Source organism: Hyla sarda, chromosome 3 (assembly GCF_029499605.1).
Source record: "Hyla sarda isolate aHylSar1 chromosome 3, aHylSar1.hap1, whole genome shotgun sequence".
Classification (NCBI taxonomy): Eukaryota; Metazoa; Chordata; class Amphibia; order Anura; family Hylidae; genus Hyla; species Hyla sarda.
The window spans coordinates 400,720,550-400,743,125 of NC_079191.1; the positions used below are offsets into that span (position 1 = coordinate 400,720,550).

At 42.0% G+C, this 22,576-nt stretch overlaps 1 protein-coding gene across 2 annotated transcripts in view; it reads left to right on the forward strand.

Moving 5' to 3' along the window:
- STPG4 (sperm-tail PG-rich repeat containing 4) overlaps positions 1–22,576 on the forward strand; it is a 109,641-nt gene that overhangs the window by 34,654 nt on the left and 52,411 nt on the right. For both annotated transcript variants that reach the window (XM_056568092.1, XM_056568091.1), the window contains exons 4-5: positions 8,726–8,790; positions 18,585–18,639. In XM_056568092.1, coding sequence (XP_056424067.1) covers positions 8,726–8,790; positions 18,585–18,639 — 120 coding nt within the window. The remainder of the gene's footprint in view (positions 1–8,725; positions 8,791–18,584; positions 18,640–22,576) is intronic.

Below are 22,576 nucleotides of genomic sequence, written 5' to 3' on the forward strand. Positions count from 1 at the left end.
CTCCGAATATAGGGGATCATGTTCTGCTTCAGTATGTTACAGGACATGTTCACATTTATGGTTTCCTCTAGCAACTGTAGCTCCCAAGTGCCAGTAGCACCCATGCAGGCCCAGACCATGACACTCCCACCACCACTATTCTTTACTGTGGGCAAGACACATTGGTCTTTGTACTCCTCACCTTGTTGCCACCACACACACTTAACACCATCTTAACCAAATACGTTTTTGTCTAATCAGACGGGCACTGGCTGCCTGAACCCTCCCCCATCCCCCTCCAACCTCTGCAGCAATACCGGCAGCTCTCATATGTCTCTTGCCCAAAGACAACCTCTAGATATGATGCTGAGCACATGTACTCAACTTCTTTGGTCGACCATGGCGAAACCTGTTCTGAGTGGAACCAGACCTGTAAAACCACTGTACGATCTTGCCCACAGTGCTGCGGAGCAGTTTCAGGGTCTTTGCAGTCTTCTTAAAGCCTAGGCCATCTTTATGTAGGGAAACACTTATTTTTTCATATCCTTAGAGAGTTCTTTACAATAAGGTGCTATGCTGAACTTCCAGTAACCAATATTAGAGAATAACACCATAATTAAGACACTTGTTTCCTATTCACACCTGACCTTGGAACACTAACGGTTTAGACCTTAATGGCTGCGTGTTGAGTTATTTTGAGGGGACACAACATTAAACACTGTTATACAGACTGTGCACTCACTACTTTACATTGTAGCAGAGTCATTTCTTCAGTGATGTCACATGAAAAGATATAATAACATATTTTAAAAAATGTGAGTGGACCCACTTATGGCAAATACTGTATATATAATGTGAGGGGTGGACTCACTTATGGGAGATACTGTATATATAATGTGAGGGGTGGAGTCACTTATGGAATATACTGTATATAATGTGAGGGGTGGAGTCACTTATGGCAAATACTGTATATATAATGTGAGGGGTGGACTCACTTATGGGAGATACTGTATATATAATGTGAGGGGTGGACTCACTTATGGGAGATACTGTATATAATGTGAGGGGTGGACCCACTTATGGCAAATACTGTATATATAATGTGAGGGGTGGACTCACTTATGGGAGATACTGTATATATAATGTGAGGGGTGGACTCACTTATGGGAGATACTGTATATATAATGTGAGGGGTGGACTCACTTATGGGAGATACTGTATATATAATGTGAGGGGTGGACTCACTTATGGGAGATACTGTATATATAATGTGAGGGGTGGACTCACTTATGGGATATACTGTATATATAATGTGAGGGGTGGACTCACTTATGGGAGATACTGTATATAATGTGAGAGGTGGAATCACTTATGGGATATACTGTATATATAATGTGAGGGGTGGACTCACTTATTGGAGATACTGTATATAATGTGAGGGGTGGACTCACTTATGGGAGATACTGTTTATATAATGTGAGGGGTGGACTCACTTATGGGAGATACTGTATATAATGTGAGGGGTGGACTCACTTATGGGAGATACTGTATATATAATGTGAGGGGTGGACTCACTTATGGGGGATACTGTATATAATGTGAGGGGTGGACTCACTTATGGGAGATACTGTATATTTAATGTGAGGGGTGGACTCACTTATGGGGGATACTGTATATAATGTGAGGGGTGGACTCACTTATGGGAGATACTGTATATAATGTGAGGGGTGGACTCACTTATGGGGGATACTGTATATAATGTGAGGGGTGGACTCACTTATGGGAGATACTGTATATAATGTGAGAGGTGGACTCACTTATGGGAGATACTGTATATAATGTGAGGGGTGGAGTCACTTATGGGAGATACTGTATATATAATGTGAGGGGTGGACTCACTTATGGGAGATACTGTATATAATGTGAGGGGTGGAGTCACTTATGGGATATACTGTATATAATGTGAGGGGTGGACTCACTTATGTGAGATACTGTATATAATGTGAGGGGTGGACTCACTTATGGGAGATACTGTATATATAATGTGAGGGGTGGACTCACTTATGGGAGATACTGTATATATAATGTGAGGGGTGGACTCACTTATGGGATATACTGTATATATAATGTGAGAGGTGGAGTCACTTATGGGAGATACTGTATATAATGTGAGAGGTGGAATCACTTATGGGATATACTGTATATATAATGTGAGGGGTGGACTCACTTATGGGAGATACTATATATATAATGTGAGGGGTGGACTTACTTATGGGATATACTGTATATATAATGTAAGGGGTGGAGTCACTTATTGGATATACTGTATATATAATGTGAGGGGTGGACTCACTTATGGGAGATACTGTATATAATGTGAGGGGTGGACTCACTTATGGGAGATACTGTATATATAATGTGAGGGGTGGACTCACTTATGGGAGATACTGTATATAATGTGAGGGGTGGAATCACTTATGGGATATACTGTATATATAATGTGAGGGGTGGACTCACTTATGGGATATACTGTATATATAATGTGAGGGGTGGACTCACTTATGGGAGATACTATATATATAATGTGAGGGGTGGACTTACTTATGGGATATACTGTATATATAATGTAAGGGGTGGAGTCACTTATTGGATATACTGTATATATAATGTGAGGGGTGGAGTCACTTATAGGAGATACTGTATATAATGTGAGGGGTGGACTCACTTATAGGAGATACTGTATATAATGTGAGGTGTGGACTCACTTATGGGAGATACTGTATATATAATGTGAGGGGTGGACTCACTTATGGTAGATACTGTATATAATGTGAGAGGTGGAATCACTTATGGGAGATACTGTATATAATGTGAGGGGTGGACTCACTTATGGGATATACTGTATATAATGTGAGAGGTGGACTCACTTATAGGAGATACTGTATATATAATGTGAGGGGTGGACTCACTTATGGGAGATACTGTATATAATGTGAGGGGTGGACTCACTTATAGGAGATACTGTATATAATGTGAGGGGTGGACTCACTTATGGGAGATACTGTATATAATGTGAGGGGTGGACTCACTTATGGGAGATACTGTATATAATGTGAGGGGTGGACTCACTTATGGGAGATACTGTATATATAATGTGAGGGGTGGAGTCACTTATTGGATATACTGTATATATAATGTGAGGGGTGGAGTCACTTATGGGAGATACTGTATATAATGTGAGGGGTGGACTCACTTATGGGAGATACTGTATATAATGTGAGGGGTGGAGTCACTTATAGGAGATACTGTATATATAATGTGAGGGGTGGACTCACTTATGGGAGATAATGTATATAATGTGAGGGGTGAACTCACTTATGGGAGATACTGTATATAATGTGAGGGGTGGACTCTCTTATGGGAGATACTGTATATAATGTGAGGGGTGGACTCACTTATGGGATATACTGTATATAATGTGAGGGGTGGACTCACTTATGGGAGATACTGTATATAATGTGAGAGGTGGAATCACTTATGGGATATACTGTATATATAATGTGAGGGGTGGACTCACTTACAGGAGATACCATATATATAATGTGAGGGGTGGACTCACTTATGGGAGATACTTTATATATAATGTGAGGGGTGGACTCACTTATGGGATATACTGTATATAATGTGAGGGGTGGACTCACTTATGGGAGATACTGTATATAATGTGAGAGGTGGAATCACTTATGGGATATACTGTATATATAATGTGAGGGGTGGACTCACTTATGGGATATACTGTATATAATGTGAGGGGTGGACTCACTTATGGGATATACTGTATATATAATGTGAGGGGTGGACTCACTTATGGGATATACTGTATATATAATGTGAGGGGTGGACTCACTTATGGGATATACTGTATATAATGTGAGGGGTGGACTCACTTATGGGAGATAATGTATATAATGTGAGGGGTGGACTCACTTATTGGAGATACTGTATATAATGTGAGGGGTGGACTCACTTATTGGAGATACTGTATATAATGTGAGGGGTGGACTCACTTATTGGAGATACTGTATATAATGTGAGGGGTGGACTCACTTATGGGAGATACTGTATATAATGTGAGGGGTGGACTCACTTATGGGAGATACTGTATATATAATGTGAGGGGTGGACTCACTTATGGGAGATACTGTATATAATGTGAGGGGTGGAGTCACTTATGGGAGATACTGTATATATAATGTGAGGGGTGGACTCACTTAGGGGAGATACTGTATATAATGTGAGGGGTGGACTCACTTATGGGAGATACTGTATAAATAATGTGAGGGGTGGACTCACTTATGGGAGATACTGTATATAATGTGAGGGGTGGACTCACTTATGAGAGATACTGTATATAATGTGAGGGGTGGACTCACTTATGGGAGATACTGTATATAATGTGAGAGGTGGAATCACTTATGGGAGATACTGTATATATAATGTGAGGGGTGGACTCACTTATGGGAGATACTGTATATATAATGTGAGGAGTGGACTCACTTATGGGAGATACTGTCTATAATGTGAGGGGTGGACTCACTTATGGGATATGCTGTATATATAATGTGAGGGGTGGACTCACTTATGGTAGATACTGTATATAATGTGAGGGGTGGACTCACTTATGGGAGATACTGTATATAATGGGAGAGGTGGAATCAATTATGGTATATACTGTAGATATTGGCCCTGATTCACTAAAACCTGAGTGTTTAATGTGGAGTGTTTTTCTTTTTACTCTGTTTTTTCTCCCCCTGATTTACTAATCTGTCGCCCATCTCTGTTTTTTTGTGTCGCACAGGTTTAAATCTGTCACACAAAATGTATTCTGCCTTGACAGACAGTATTGCCAAGTTGATTACCGAAACATCCAATTAAAGATAGCAAAGTGAGAAGCAAACAGACAGAACAGATTAAGATATATGGCTCAAAAATGTTGAAAGTAGTACAGGGGCTGATGGATTGTTCGCATCGGGTCTCACTTCTGAGACCCGATCCGATCAGAAGTTATTAAGCAGGGGAGCGGGCGGCATGCTCCTCCTCAGCAATGTACAGAGTGCTTTTACTTTCATTTTTAAATTCTCCCCCAAGAGCCCTGAATGGCCGGTACTGAGGAACCATTCAGGGTCCCCGGCGTGGTTTTTAAATAGAAGTGCTGCGGTGGGGAAAGATCTATAGAATCGCTGGGGGTATATGTCTGGCCCCCGCAACGCTTCTATATATCTTGCCATCTTGCCCCTTGCTGCCCTATATAAGTCTTGACCCCACAGCGCATTTATATAGGTATTGTCCCCCGCAGCGCATGTGTATATATATTTTTCCACCGCAGCACTATGATAAGTCCCCCAGCAGCGCTATGAATGAAAAGAATTTTATTAGCAGCGGGCTGGCCCGATGCGCTGCTGAAAGAATACTTGTCTTTCATAGCGCTGCGGCAGCATATGTACATAGAAGCACTGTGGAGGCCAGATAATGCTATGTGTCTGGCCCCACAGCGCTTCTATAATCATATGCCTCCGCAGCGCTATGAATGAAAAGTATTCTTACAGCCGGGAAGCCGGCCGGCCCAATGCGCTGCTGATAGAATACTTTTCATTCATAGCGCTAAGGAGGCACATGATTACAGAAGCGCTGTGGGGGCCAAACATATGGATATTTGTCTGACCCCAGCAGCGGATCTATATACAGATGCCGCTGCAGCGCTATGAATGACAAGTATTCTTTCGGCAGCGCATCAGGCCGGCCCGCTGCTAATAGAATACTTTTCATTCATAGCGCTGCTGGGGGACTTATCATAGTGCTGCAGTGGAAAAATATATATACACATGCGCTGCTGGGGACAATACCTATATAAATGCGTTGTGGGGGGTATTTGATTGCACTGCGGGGGACAATACCTATATGAATATGAATGCGTTGCAGGGAGCAAGACTTATGTAGCGCAGCAGGGGGCAAGCGATTCTATATATCTTTCCCCACTGCAGTGCTTCTATTTGAAATCCCCGCCGGGAGCCATGAATGACTCCGGCCATTCAGGGCTCCCGGCAGGGAATTTAAAAATGAAAGTAAAAGTACACTTTACATCGCTGGGGAGCACAGCATGCCGCCCGCTTCCCTGCTTAATAACTTCTGATCAGATCGGGTCTCAGAAGTGAGATCCTATGCCATCAATCCCTCAACCCCTGTATTACTGCCCCCAACATGGGACAGACCCAGTTCCATGATGGGGGTAGGATTCACTCGGTTTTGAGTAATTTTTGTGAAGCAATATTCACATGTTTTGAGCGTGAGTTTTTCATCATACTCGGAGTGTTTTTTCTTTTTTGCTCGGGAACACGCCCCATTTTCATCTCTGAGTGATGGTATTTTGTCGGGAAATTGTGTCGCATGGGCTATGCGACACAAATTTGGTCGCACAACCCGAGAAAAACAGTTAGGTTGACATTAGTAAATCAGGGCCATATGGGGGCATTTATCATTGTGTTTAGAGCTTTCTTTTAGCATTGATTTATTGCTATTTAGGCGCAGCGCTACGCCTCAGGCTATTTTTTCCACCTTTTCGATTTACACCTTTTTTTTAAAAAAAAGAGTGTGCAGGCCAGATGTTAAGGGTTAGTCTTGTGCAGTGATAATGAATTTATCAACTGCGACTGTCGCAAAAAAGTTGCAAAACCGACCACTAAATTGGTATTCCAATATTTTTTTTTATTTGTTTATGCTACAGGGGCTGTAAAGTTAGTGTAGTTCATAATATAGTGTCTGTACCTGTGTGTGACGGTTTTCTCACAATTCTTCTGTGATTTTCACCCCAATTTTTATTTTTACCAGCATACAAAATGACTGTTGTCTCAGATTTTTCCCAGCTTGCAATGCAGTCGAGACCTGACTCACTAGTCAGCTGATGACAGGGAGCCTGTCTGCTTCAATGGGTGGAGCGATCGCTTGGTGGGAGAGAGATCAATCTGCAACAGCTGTAGGAACCCTGATTGAAAACCACATGGATTAGAATGGATGCAGCTCATTTATGTTTCAATGGGTGGGGTGGCTGATGTGTGGGAGGGAGATGGAATTGTGGGATTTGTAGTCAAAAAAAGAAAAGTCAAACAGGAAATACCAGTTCACAAACAGCTAGCCACAGTGTTATGGTAATCTCACAACATAGTCCATTACTGTCTGCCAGGTACGTACTAAAATCACCTTATGGTGGATAACCCCTTTAAGGCGCAATTCTACACCAGCCCAGACCTAGCAAAGCTTTTTGGTGTATGTGAAGTGTGAAATTTCAAAAAATGTGTATCCTCCAAAAAATGTATCAAATGCCCTGCAACCATTTAATACATTTGGCGGAGTCACACACAAAAAAAAGAACTAAAAAATGTACTAAATCACACACATCTTAGTAAATGCCCCCCCCCCATAGTCCCTGATGGGAGATGCTGTAGAATTCTGCAGAAAACTACATGGAGAGGTTCAGTACTGTCCAGTAGAAGTCTATGGTTACTACTGTATATTATGGCTTCGTACAACTCTGTTTAAAGGGGTACTCTGGTGAAAAACTTTTTTTTAATTTTTTTTTTTAAATCAACTGGTGCCAGAAAGTTAAACAGATTTGTAAATTTCTTCGATTAAAAAATCTTAATCCTTCCTGTACTTATTAGTTGCTGAATACTACAGTGGAAATTATTTTCTGTTTGAAACACAGAGCTCTCTGCTGACATCATGAGCACAGTGCTCTCTGCTGACATCTCTGCCCATTTTAGGAACTGTCCAGGGTAAAAGGAAATCCCCATAGCAAACATATGCTGTTCTGGACAGTTCCTAAAATGGACAGAGATGTCAGCAGAGAGCACTGTGCTCATGATGTCAGCAGAGAGCACTGTGTTCCAAAAAAAGAAAAGAATTTACGCTGTAGTATTCAGCAGCTAATAAGTACAGGAAGGATTAAGATTTTTTAATAGAAGTAATTTACAAATCTGTTTAACTTTCTTGCACCAGTTGATTTAAAAAAAAAAAAAAAAAAATAAGTTTTTCACCGGAGTACCCTCCATGCCTCCAGCAGTTGCAAAACTACAACTCCAAGCATGCCCGGACAGCCATGGCTGTCCGGCATGCTGGGAGTTGTAGTTTTGCAACAGCTAGAAGCGCTCTGGTTGGGAAGCATTGCTCTACAGAATACAATTCCTACAATTCCTATTAATGCTTGGCCACTTAAAGGGGTTATCCAGGAAAAAACTTTTATATATATCAACTGGCTCCAGAAAGTTAAACAGATTTGTAAATTACTTTGTAAATCTTAATCCTTTCAGTACTTATGAGCTTCTGAAGTTAAGGTTGTTCTTTTCTGTCTAAGTGCTCTCTGATGACACGTGTCTCGGGAACCGCCCAGTTTAGAAGCAAATCCCCATAGCAAACCTCTTCTAAACTGGGCGTTTCCCGAGACAGGTGTCATCAGAGAGCACTCAGACAGAAAAGAACAACCTTAACTTCAGAAGCTCATAAGTACTGAAAGGATTAAGAAGTAGAAGTAATAGAAGTAATTTACAAATCTGTTTAACTTTCTTGCACCAGTTGATTTAAAAAAAAATAAAAAATAAAAATAAGTTTTTCACCGGAGTACCCCTTTAATTAGTAACAAATCCTTATAATCTTCTATCTCATTGACAATGTTTCTTTCATGTCTCTTTTTCAGGACATAAACACAGACCCCGGGCAATATAACCTTGTCCCTCCACTTGTAGAGCAGCAGCAGTGCAAGTAAGTAGAAGATTTCAAGATTTCCCACCGCTACCATTATTGTGTGCACTTCATGGGAGGTGACCCGGTCGGGTCTAGCCTGTAAGGCCACTTTTACGACTCCATAATGGAAATTAGATTGTCTGTCATTTTTTTTTGTTTTCTTTTCTTAAATCAGATAATTTTTATCATTATTTTGAAAATTTAGTTTGGTTGTGTGGCACATATATTAGACAATATTGTTACATTCAATAATATAAATAATATAGATGAATGCTAACAAATAATAAATACATAAATAAATAAATAATAATAACAAAGATTGTATTACTACAGCAGTGTTTTCCAACTAATATGCCTCCAGCAGTTGCAAAACTACAACTCCAAGCATGCCCGGACAGCCGTTGGCTGTCCGGCATGCTGGGAGTTGTAGTTTTGCAACAGCTAGAAGCGCTCTGGTTGGGAAGCATTGCTCTATTGCTCTACAGAATACAATTCCTATTAATGCTTGGCCACTTAAAGGGGTTATCCAGGAAAAAACTTTATATATATATATATATATATATATATATATATATATATATATCAACTGGCTCCAGAAAGTTAAACAGATTTGTAAATTACTTCTATTAAAAAATCTTAATCCTTTCAGTACTTATGAGCTTCTGAAGTTAAGGTTGTTCTTTTCTGTCTAAGTGCTCTCTGATGACACGTGTCTCAGGAACCGCCAAGTTTAGAAGCAAATCACCATAGCAAACCTCTTCTAAACTGGGCGGTTCCCGAGACACGTGTCATCAGAGAGCACTTAGACAGAAAAGAACAACCTTAACTTCAGAAGCTCATAAGTACTGAAAGGATTACGATTTTTTAATAGAAGTAATTTACAAATCTAAAAAATAAGGTGCAGCTCACAACAAAAGGACCGAGGCAGTTAAAGCTAAAGCCAGACCCCACCGGCAACAATAATGTAAATTGATAAAAACCTATAGCTTATGCCTCTAGGACCTCACCAATGGTGCATAATGGTGTGGACAAAGATAGATATAACAGCGTTTATTCAAAAATTGCTTTTATTTCAGATATAAAATGTAGTATATATATATATATATATATATATAAATAAAATAATAGCAAAATAGCAAAATATCACATTACACTGGCATTGATCTAATGAAAATCTCACTGGGCCCTAGTGAGGTATCAAAATTGTGTGAATTAATATTTAAATGAGTCCATGAATCTGCAGATAAAAAAAAAATATAAAAATAAAAATACCAATATAAAAATAAGTCCGTAAGAAACGTGTGGATATTGTAACATAAAGTCAATGAAAAAATTAATAAAAAAAGTTGATGAATGAATGATACGAAGTATCTCTCACCACTGCTTCTGGCTTGGTCTGTTGTGATGGATGGATCGTAGCCTCATAATTCTCATGTGCCCCGATGAATGAAGGGGGGGCACAGATTGATGGATCTCCCTTGGCAGCCCCGTTGGCAGGGGGGCGCAGATGTTGCGTATCGTAGGCTCCGATGGCAGGGGAGCAAGCGGCAATTGCAGCGCTCGGGACCTCGTTCGCTTGTCAGCTTAGCACAAACGGCACTAGTCTGGCCCTCCGGCAGGAGTGTCAGTCGGCTCGGGTGCGACTGCGGGTCTGCTGGTGATGGTATTCCGGGAGCAATGGAAGGTCTGGGATTGGCGTCCCACGTGGAGGCAGAAGATGAGGCTATGAGATGTAATGGATGGTGAGGTTACAGCCAGGCAGGGCGGAGTAGAACAGGTTTAACTCCTCTGTTGCCGAGGTATTTGCAGATGGACGCTGATAATAACTGTGTGAATAGTGCCAGATTTCTAAACGCGTTTCGGGGTACTGGGAAACAAAGACCTCCGACCCCTTCCTCAGTAGAAATGTGTATCCTACACATTTCTACTGAGGAAGGGGTCGGAGGTCTTTGTTTCCCAGTACCCCGAAACGCGTTTAGAAATCTGGCACTATTCACACAGTTATTATCAGCGTCCATCTGCAAATACCTCGGCAACAGAGGAGTTAAACCTGTTCTACTCCGCCCTGCCTGGCTGTAACCTCACCATCCATTACATCTCATAGCCTCATCTTCTGCCTCCACGTGGGACGCCAATCCCAGACCTTCCATTGCTCCCGGAATACCATCACCAGCAGACCCGCAGTCGCACCCGAGCCGACTGACACTCCTGCCGGAGGGCCAGACTAGTGCCGTTTGTGCTAAGCTGACAAGCGAACGAGGTCCCGAGCGCTGCAATTGCCGCTTGCTCCCCTGCCATCGGAGCCTACGATACGCAACATCTGCGCCCCCCTGCCAACGGGGCTGCCAAGGGAGATCCATCAATCTGTGCCCCCCCTTCATTCATCGGGGCACATGAGAATTATGAGGCTACGATCCATCCATCACAACAGACCAAGCCAGAAGCAGTGGTGAGAGATACTTCGTATCATTCATTCATCAACTTTTTTTATTAATTTTTTCATTGACTTTATGTTACAATATCCACACGTTTCTTACGGACTTATTTTTATATTGGTATTTTTATTTTTATATTTTTTTTTTATCTGCAGATTCATGGACTCATTTAAATATTAATTCACACAATTTTGATACCTCACTAGGGCCCAGTGAGATTTTCATTAGATCAATGCCAGTGTAATGTGATATTTTGCTATTTTGCTATTATTTTATTTATATATATACTACATTTTATATCTGAATTAAAAGCAATTTTTGAATAAACGCTGTTATATCTATCTTTGTCCACACCATTATGCACCATTGGTGAGGTCCTAGAGGCATAAGCTATAGGTTTTTATTAATTTACAAATCTGTTTACCGTAACTTTCTGGAGGCAGTTGATATATAAAAAAAAAGTTTTTCCTGGATGACCCCTTTAACCTATTTAGCTATTGAGAAATCTGTGTTCTCACTATGAAATTACTGAGCGGAATTTCGCTTGGAAATTCCGGTGCAGCTGCCAATGGGATTCTGCTGCACAGCGCATAGGATGGAATTTCGGTGGAAGAGCTTTCCACCGCTGAAATTCATCCGCCAAAAGAATGAATCAGTCACTGGAATAACGCAGAGAATGCACTGCCTTCCATGGGGACAGCAATGTCTGCGCAGTCCTAGCGCTAACTGACTCAGTCGGCACTAGCCACCCTCAGAATCTCCAGCTGGATAATTTCTGACTGGAAATTCCGTCATGTGAACCCGGCCTTAGAATTAGTGCAGAGTTCTTAGTCTCGAGAAGCATCTCTACATCGCTACATGGAAGAATTGAGGCACAAAGGCTGCTGAACAGAATTGCGGCGGAATGTGAGCGCAGTTCTGTATTCTCAAAACACAGAATGCCGCTGAAATCAAAAGCCCCATTGACTTTAATGGGATTTTGCAGCAGAATTCTGCAAAAATAAAGGAGTTCTGTGGGGAAAAATAACTTATCCAAAGGATAGGGGATAAGTTATAGATCACGGGGGGTCCGAGCGCTGGGACCCCCCGCCATCTCCTGAACAGGGCCCCGGTAGTCTGCAGGCAGGGGGCGTGCCGACTCCCACACGGCTGACATGCCCCCTCCATGTATCCCATAGAGATACATGGAGGGGGGGGTGTTGGCTGCGGCCTCCTGCAGGGGGTCAGAACGGCCGCTTACAGCAGACTGCCGGGCCCCGTTCAGGAGATCGCAGGAGGTCCCAGCACTCAGACCCCCCACGACCTATAACTTGTCCCCTATTTTTTGGATAGGGGATAAGTTATTTTTTGTTGCACTTCTCCTTTAAAGATTGGTCTTTAAACTTTTGCAGAATGAGGAATTCCGCTGTGTGAATGGGACAGCAGAATCCCATTAAAGTCTATGGGGGATATTTATCAAAACCTGTCCAGAGAAGAAGTTGCTAAGTTGCCCATAGCAACCAATCAGATTTCTTCTTTCATTTCTCAGAGGCCTTTACAAAACTGAAAGTAGTAATCTGATTGGTTGCTATGGGCAACTCAGTAACTTTTCCTCTGGACAGGTTTTGATAAATCGCCCCTATATGGGCAGCAAATTACAGCAGAATTTCCGAAAGAATTCCGCACATAAATTCCACTATCTTAACATTGCCTAAGGATTTCCATAGCATTAAAAATTTCCTGATGTAGAAATGGCGGACATGCCTAACACCACTCAAAATCAACTTCATGTTTTATTGCAGTTATAGAGGTTATCCAAGAATAGAAAATATCTCTTTAATTTCTTTCTTAATTTTTTTTTTCAAAAGCAGCACCACACTTGTTCTCTGGTTGTGTGTGGTATTACAACTTGGCTTCATTCACTTCAATAGAACTGAGCTGCAATACCACACACAACCTGAGGATAAGTGTGGTGCTGTTTTTGAAAGAAATCAGCTCTGGGTGTATTTTAACCCCTATTTTCCACTTCCTCCAGATGTCACACTGATAGCACCCAGGAAGCTGAGGTAGGAGTAGCAGTCTGGGGAGGTAGCCATATTGCAGAGCTGCTTCAGCTTTCCCTATACCGGCCTGTTTACTCAAAAGTAAGAAAAAAAAGTTCCCTTCACACCTGCTCGCGGCCCCATGCTTTTAATTACCAAGCTGTTTATTTCTGCTGTAAAGTATTATACGGCGATGCAGCTCCGGCCCTAAAATATAATGAAACGCGGTAGAAGTGATTTAGGCGTCCTGCCGCTCTCCAGCTGTTGTTCATTGCCGGCCTCAGCTATGACATTTGGCTGAAGTTTTAAGCCAAAATAATAAAAGTTATAATAAACGATGACGGTAGGCCAATAAAGAAATGTAATGGTGTTCTGTGTATAAATGAAAGCTACGGTAAACTGCTCAGTCCTGGTATTTGCTTCATAACATTAAAGGGGTATTCCGGTGGAAAACTTTTTTATTTTATTTTTTTTAAATCAACTGGTGCCAGAAAGTTAAACAGATTTGTAAATTACTTCTATTAAAAAATCTTAATCCTTACAGTACTTTTTAGGGTCTGTATACTACAGAAGAAATGGTTTTCTTTTTGGAATACAGAGCTCTCTGCTGACATCACGAGCACAGTGCTCTCTGCTGACATCTCTGTCCATTTTTGGAACTGCCCAGAGCAGCATATGTTTGCTATGGCAATTTTCTCCTACTCTGGACAGTTCTTAAAATGGACAGAGATGTCAGCAGAGAGCACTGTGGTCATGATGCCAGCAGAGAGCTTTGTGTTCCAAAAAGAGAAGAATTTCCTCTGTAGTATTCAGCAGCTAATAAGTACTGGAAGGATTAAGATTTTTTTTAATAGAAGTAATTTACAAATCTGTTTAACTTTCTGGCACCAGTTGATTTAAAAAAAAAAAAAAAAGGTTTCCACGGGAGAACCCCTTTAACAGAGCTTTGCTGCAATACCAGACACATCCTATGAACAGGTGTGACACTCTTTCTGAAACAAAGCATATATGCTTTTCTTTTAAAGGAGATGTCCGGTAGGGACTATTCCTATTCCATCCTGCCTGGGCTGCAAAAAAAGAGAAAACAAGCTTTCACTTACCTTCCTACGTTCCCCCGGAGCTCCGCAACAGCTGATTGGTCAACCGGACTTTCTTCTTCCTACTTCCCTTAGCCCGGGATATCACACGGTGCTTCAGCCTATCACCGGCCGAGGCAGGAAATCGATGAAGCTGGTGATAGACTAAAGCGCCATGTGACATCCCGGGCTAAGGGAAGTAGGATGTAGACAGCCTGGCCGACCAATCAGCTGTTGCAGAGCTCCGGGGGAACGTAGGAAGGTAAGTGAAAGTTTATTTTCTCTTTTTTTGCAGCCCTTGCAGGATGAAATAAGAATAGTCCGCACCGGACATCTCCTTTAGAATTATGGTGGAGGTTTATCAAAATCTGTGTAGAGGAAGAGAAGTACAGTTGCCCGTAGCACCCAATCACATTTCAGCATACAGCCGCTGGTAACAGAAGGGGAATTTCAAAACCTCCTCTTTGCCGGACCCATACCATACTCCATTAATTTCAATTCAATTTCCAACCGCATGCAGTTTTTAAAGGGGTACTCCGGCCCTAAAACATCTTATCCCCTATCCAAAGAATAGGGGATAAGATGTCTGATCGCCAGAGTCCCGCGGCTGGGGACCCCTGCAATCTCTCATTCCGCATCCCCCTGTATGATCTCTCCGCAGCCCTGGAGGCTCCGAGTCTGAAGTGTCACGACCACGGGGCCGGACTATCGTGACGTCACACAGGGGGGTACGGAATAAGAGATTGCAGGGGTCCCAGCGGCGGGACTCCCGCAATCAGACATCTTATCCCCTATCCTTTGAATAGGGGATAAGATGTCTTAGGGCCGGAGTACCCCTTTAAAACCTTGGTCTTCTGCGTTTTTCTGTTCGGTTCAAAACCAGGGGCAGTTGGAAAATGAGCCAGAGTCACTTCCCTCCACGGACATCATCTGTTGGTAGAGAGACGGAAGGCCGTCATAGACTGTCAGCCCAATCCAGTGGTGCTGGGTTCAGCCAACTTTAGTCTGGACACCTTAAAGATTTTTATTTATGCTTATATAGTGCAGCTTAGACTATTAGTGAAAAATGTAGAGGTTTTTGTGTATTCCTAGTGCTTACCTTTTTTAGCTAATGTGGCAGGCATGGTTTTCAGCCATTTCTGATTGCAATTCTAAACTGAGATGACTTGATAATGCATTACACTTCCCATTAATCCTCTGACTGAGGGTGTTGTGTTTGATCACTGCGCCTGGCCACCTCATTAAGCTATAAGTACTGGAGTTTATTCATTAGACTCATAAGTAGGTTGAGGTCAGTTCACATTACATGCAGTTTTGATGTGTTTTCTTATCTACAATGCATTTTTAGAGAAATATTGCCATGAAGCGAAAGCGTTTTGACCTGTAATCACAATTAAGGTGTTTTGTGAAGATTTCAATGCTTTAGGGTATGTTCACACATTGAATTTTTTGTTGCATTTTTCACCCATTTTTACATCATTTTGGCTGTTTCTGCTGCAATTTTCAAAAAGCACTGTAAAATATAACAAACTTTACTGTGATTTCCACAATTGCGGTAAAATAGCACCTTTTTTTGTCAAGCTTTTGGGGAAATCACAGTTATAAAAGAATAACCACGGCAGGAAGCGCAATGTGTGAACACAGCCTCAGGAAAGCTGTATAACTACTGTATATTCTTATCTCATAGAGATAGCAGCAGTATACAGATCTGAGTGGAAAGGGGTTTATGAGATGGTATGAGAGGGATCTGGTAGGTGATGATGTCATCCTGTAGTTCACAGGAAGTCATCTAACCCAGGACTGACATCCTTTAACACTAGGGTTGCCACCTGGCCGATATTTTACCTGCGCAGCCGGTATTCTGGCCACCCTGCCATTATTTTTATATTAAAAATACCAGCAATGCAATGGCCGGTATTTATCCAACCAATCCTCCAACTCCCGGAATGTTGCACCATAACCTATACCATTGTTTCCCAACCAGAGCGCCTCCAGCTGTTGCAAAACTACAACTCCCAGCATGCCCGGACAGGCAACGGCTGTCTGGGCATGCGGAGAGTTGTAGTTTTGCAACAGCTGGAGGCACCCGTGGTTGGGAAACACTGACGTATACTATATAGTCCAACACACTGGGATTTGTAGTTTTGCAACAGCTGGAGGCACCTCTGATTGGGAAACACTGACGCATCTTTTATACTACTATATAGTCCAACATACTGGGAGTTGTAGTTTTGTAACAGCAGGAGGCCCCCCTGGTTGGGAAACACTGACGTATACTATATACAGTACTACTATATGGTCGAACATGCTGGGAGTTGTAGTTTTCGTTTAGGGCAGCTGCTGAGCCACAGGCTGTATCAGGGCATGCTGGGAGTTGTAGTTTGTAACCCAAAACGATCAAAAAGTCACATCAAAACAAAAATGGTTCTATTAAAAACTACAGATCAAGGCGCAAAAAATTAGCCCTCATACAAGCCCATATATGGAGAAATAAAAAAGTTATAGGGATCAGAATAGGACAAAATTTACCCGGCATATGTGTATCCTGTGATGTTACGCATATATAATTAATTATGCAAATTAGCATGGCCGGTAATTTTTTTTTGCAAGAAAGGTGGCAGTCCTATTTAACACACATAAAGCCAAATAACTTTGTGAAAGTAAGACTGGTGATCACATGACCAAGTTATAGTAATCAAGCACATAGGTGCAGCTGCCCTGGAATAAGAAAAATGGCGCTGTACTACTAGTGATGTTGATGTTATAGGCAAAAACCCACGTGCTTCTATAACTGCAGATTACTGCTGATCACAAAGGGTTCCAGTAGAAAAAAGTCCTATGTCCTGGTTATTATTCATGGGTTGCAGTCACTGCCACTGGTTCCCAAATGTTTCATGCTCTGTCTTAAAGGGGTACTCCACTGGAAAACATTTTATTTTTATTTTTTTAAATCAACTGGTGCCAGAAAGTTAAGCAGATTTGTAAATTACTTCTATTAAAAAATCTTAATCCTTCCAGTATTTCTCAGCTGTTGTATGCTCCACAGGAAGTTCTTTTCTTTTGAATGTCCTTTTTGTCTGACCACAGTGCTCTGGACACCTATGTCCATTTTAGGAACTGTCCTGAGCAGGAGAGGTTTGCTAAAAGAATTTTCTCCTGCTCTGGTAAGTTCCAGAAATGGACAGAGGTGTCAGCAGAGAGCCCTGTGGTCAGACAGAAAGGAAATTCAAAAAGAAAAGAACTTCCTCTGGAACATACAGCAGCTGATAAGTACTGGAAGGATTAAGATTTTTTAATAGAAGTAATTTACAAAAATGTTTAACTTTCTGGTACCAGTTGATTTAAAAAAATAATGTTTTCCCTTTAAAGGGGTACTCCGCCCCTAGACATCTTATCCCCTATCCAAAGGATAGGGGATAAGATGTCAGATCGCCGCGGTGCCACTGCTGGGGACCCCCGGGATCCCCGCTGCGGCACTGCGCTATCATTACAGCACAGAGCGAGTTCGCTCTGTGCGTAATGACGGGCGATACAGGGGACGGAGCCGCGTGACATCATGGCTCCGCCCCTCGTGACATCACAGCCCGTCCCCTTAATGCAAGTCTATGGGAGGGGGCGTGATGACCGCCACGCCCCCTCCCATAGACTTGTATTGAAAGGGGCGGGCCGTGACATCACGAGGGGCGGAGCTGTGACGTAACGATGCTCCGGCCCCTGTATTGCGCGTCATTATGTGCAGAGCGAACTCGCTCTGTGCAGTAATGATAGCGGGGTCCTGCAGCAGCGATCCCCGGGGTCCCCAGCAGCGGCACCGCGGCGATCTGACATCTTATCCCCTATCCTTCGGATGGGGGATAAGATGTCTAGGGGCGGAGTACCCCTTTAAGGCTCACCGAGCCTTATTATTAGGGACCATGAAGAACTACTTACAACTGAGATTTCCTGGCTCCTATGCTAGTTTGGTCTTCAAATATATTGATACAGTATGAGGGATATATATATATATATATATATATATATATATATATATATATATATATATCTGGTGCCTCATCCTCTATAATATTAGCAGCCTTTTCTGCATCAACTCCTGAAATGACTAATGGAGGAATGAAATGTATTATGTTGTTGTCATAACACTGACAAGCCTGTAGTGTAGAATTATTAACAGGTGGAGTTACCTTTAAAGACAAGTAGTTAGGTGTAGCTTGTCATTGTGTGTAACGTTTATTGTGTACGGTAATAATATCTAGCTGGCATTTTCTGTTTTACCCCTGCAGGCATTTTATGTTCCGTTCTGCAGTACAGAGATTCCCCACAATTTACTTTATTCCTGTAAGTACAGTAAGATTGTTACGTTTTCTTGTTGTCATACAATTGCTGTATATTGTAAACTAGTATCCGCAACTGGAACAATCTGCAAAGACATACAGTTATATTGCAGCATGACTACACTATACAGTTATAGGATATATACAACACATGTACAGTGGGGCAAAAAGTATTTAGTCAGCCATCAATTGTGCAAGTTCTCCCACTTAAAAAGATGAGAGGCCTGTAATTTTCATCATAGGTTATACCTCAACTATGAGAGACATAGTGAAAAAAAAAATCATAAAATCACATTGTCTGATTTTTAAAGAATTTATTTGCAAATTATGGTGGAAAATAAGTATTTGGTCACTTACAAACAAACAAGATTTCTGGCTCTCACAGACCTGTAACTTCTTCTTTAAGAGTCTCCTCTGTCCTCCACGTGTTAGGCTGGGTTCACACCACGTTTTGTTAAATACGGTTCCCGTATACGGCTGGGAGGAGGGGGGGGGGCTTAATCGCGGCGCCCGCACTCAGCCGTATTCGGGAATCGTATTTAATGTATGTCTATGAGCCGACCGGAGTGAACCGCAGCCTCCGGTCGGCTTCGTTTTCGGCCGTATGCGGTTTCCCGACCGCAGGCAAAAATGTGGTCGACCGCGTTTTTGCCTGTGGTCGGGAAACCGCATACGGCCGAAAACGAAGCCGACCGGTGGCTGCGATTCACTCCGGTCGGCTCATAGACACACATAAAATACGGTTCCCGAATACGGCTGAGTGCGGGCACCCCGATACGGGAACCGTATTTAACAAAACGTGGTGTGAACCCAGCCTTACCTGTATTAATGGCTCCTGTTTGAGGTTGTGGACAGGTGTCTTTTATACTGATAACAAGTTCAAACAGTCGCACTCCAAACTCCACTATGGCCAAGACTAAAGAACTGTCGGAGGACACGAGAAACAAAATTGTAGACCTGCACCAGGCTGGGAAGACTGAATCTGCAATAGGCAAGCAGCTTGGTGTGAAGAAATCAACTGTGGGAGCAATTATTAGAAAATGGAAGACATACAAAACCACAGATAATCTCCCTCGATCTGGGGCTCCACACAAGATCTCACCCCGTGGTGTCAAAATGATCACAAGAACGGTGAGCAAAATAATTTTTCGGTAAAAACTCCACTCGTCGTGTTTGCATCCAAAGAACACTATAGCTACTGTAAAGCATGGGGGTGGAAACATCATGCTTTGGGGCTGTTTTTCTGCTAAGGGACCAAGACGACTGATCCATGTAAAGGAAAGAATGAATGTGGCCATGTATCCTGAGATTTTGAGTGAAAACCTACTCCCATCAGCAAGGGCATTGAAGATGGAATGTGGCTGGGTCTTTCAGCATGACAATGATCCCAAACACATCGCCCTGGCAATGAAGGAGTGGCTTCGAAAGAAGCATTTGAAGGTCCTGGAGTGGCCTAGCCAGTCTCCAGATCTCAACCCCATAGTAAACCTTTAGAGGGAGTTGAAAGTCCGTGTTGCCCTGCGACAGCCCAAAAACATCACTGCTCTAGAGGAGATCTGCATGGAGGAATAGGCCAAAATACCAGCAACAGTGTGTGAAAACCTTGTGAAGACTTACAGAAAACGTTTGACCTCTGTCATAGCTAACAAAGAGTATATAACAAAGTATTGAGATGAACTTTTGTTATTGACCAAATACTTATTTTCCACCATAATTTGCAAATAAATTCTTTCAAAATCAGACAATGTGATTTTATGGATTTTTTTTCTCTCATTCTGTCTCTCATAGTTGAGGTATACCTATGATGAAAATTACAGGCCTCTCATCTTTTTAAGTGGGAGAACTTGCATAAATACTTTTTGCCCCACTGTGTATATATATATATATATATATATATATATATGCCATTTATGTTACCTACTCCATGCAACAATGGAGAAATAGAGATTTGCCTGTATGGACAATGTGGCAGTGTATGTGTTTTACAGCAATTCCAATAAATGTCAGAAAACTGTCAGTAGATTAATACAGCCTCAAGGAAGTGATAAAGTATATCCTTTCCCTAGAGACGAAAGGATGATAGAGAAGCTTAATTCTGATTAATCTCAGCATGCGACAATACAGCCGACCTTTCTCAAACTTCTAATATTTGATGACTCTGCTGACTCTGTCACAGTCTACACAGTAATGCTGAAAAGTGAGTTACAGAAAACAGTAGGTGAAGTTCAGGTTATTTTTTATAGGGATAGTGATAGCCAGCTAAATTACAACCAACCCTTCTCCACCTTCTAATAATTATGTGATGGCTCTGCTGACTCTGTCACAGTCTACACAGCAGTGCTGAAAAGTGGGTTTAAAAAAAATAGGAAGTGTAGTTCAGTGCTTTTATCAATAGGGATGGCCACATAAAATAGAACCAACCCTTCCCACATTCTAATAATCATGTGATATCTCTGCTGACTCTGTCACAGTCTACACTGTGCAATGTTGAAAAGTGAGTTACAGAAAACAGAAAGTGTAGTTCAGGGTTTTTTTATTCATAGGGATAGCCAAAAAACATAAATTGAATAAGACTAAAATGCTGCACTATTTCCAGCATTCTTGACAGAATTAGAGCCTCCAATGCAACCGGTGAACATATATATGTAATATTATGTGATTTTCTGTTGATAAAGTTTCTTTAAATATTCAAATTTCTCCAGATGGCTACATAGAAAATTTGTTTGATGTAGTGTCATTTGCCTTGGCAGCGGCTACCTGGCATTGGTTGCAAAAGTTCACTTTCTACTAATGTCCCCGAGTTCCTTTTTAGTGACAGTTTTACCAAGTGTTTTACTATTTATTATGCAGCTTTACTATTTAATTTCTCATCCTAAGTGGTGACATTTATGTACATTAAATAAATTGTCTTCTTCCGAGCCCAATCCAGCATCTTCTCTCAATCTTCCTAAATGAATCAATGGAGTTTTATATCATCTTCACATATTGAGATGGATAAATGGATCGAGAAGACTCGGGCTCAATACTAAACCCAGATCCGGTTTGGAACACAACTACACAACTACTCATTGGATTGATAAGACTGGTCTTTTCTAAACCAATGATGATACTGTTGATAATGATGATTTTATGGTATTCATGGGGTGAACTTACTTTTAGAAACTGTACCTGTAGGCCTTTACCATGGGACCTTACCTGTAGGCCTGAGCAACATTGGAGCAATTTTACATCCGGTTTGACTCTTCCCATTGACACGCCCCACCTTACTTCTGGGGTGACGCATTGTAACAAGCCCCCTCTACATGTAATTAGCTTACTACTGGGGTGACACACTGTAACAAACCTCATCCTCATGCTGCTGGCTCAGCGACAGGTTCGGATGCTGGCTGCCTAATTTATTGCCCATCAAGAGGGCGCTCTAGGCAGCTGCCTATTTGGTCTATAGACAGAGCCGGCCCTGGAGACACTTCATATTCCATATGTGAATCCGAGCTTTTGACTCCATAGCAAGTAAAGATTAAAGGGGTCACGCCCCCTCCCATAGGCATGCATTGAGGGGCGGAGCGTGACTTCACATGGGGGGGGCAGGGCCGTGACATCACAACGCTCCGGGCACGTGATTGCCAGTAATCAGACCCGGAGCGAACATTCTCCGGGGACTGATTGTAACGGGGTGCTGCGTACAAGATCACGGGGGTCCCCAGCGGCGGGACCCCCGCGATCAGGCATCTTATCCCCTATCCTTTGGATAGGGGATAAGATGTCTTAGCGCCGGAGTACCCCCTTAATCCTAATGTTTATGACCAACGTGTAATGTGGATCATGGGTGTTGGCAATTCTGTATTTACACAGTCAATGAAATGTAAAAATTGTATTGTTTTCCTGACAAAGGGGGATAGAACAGTAAAAGGTTAATTGAATATACACACATACATATGGTA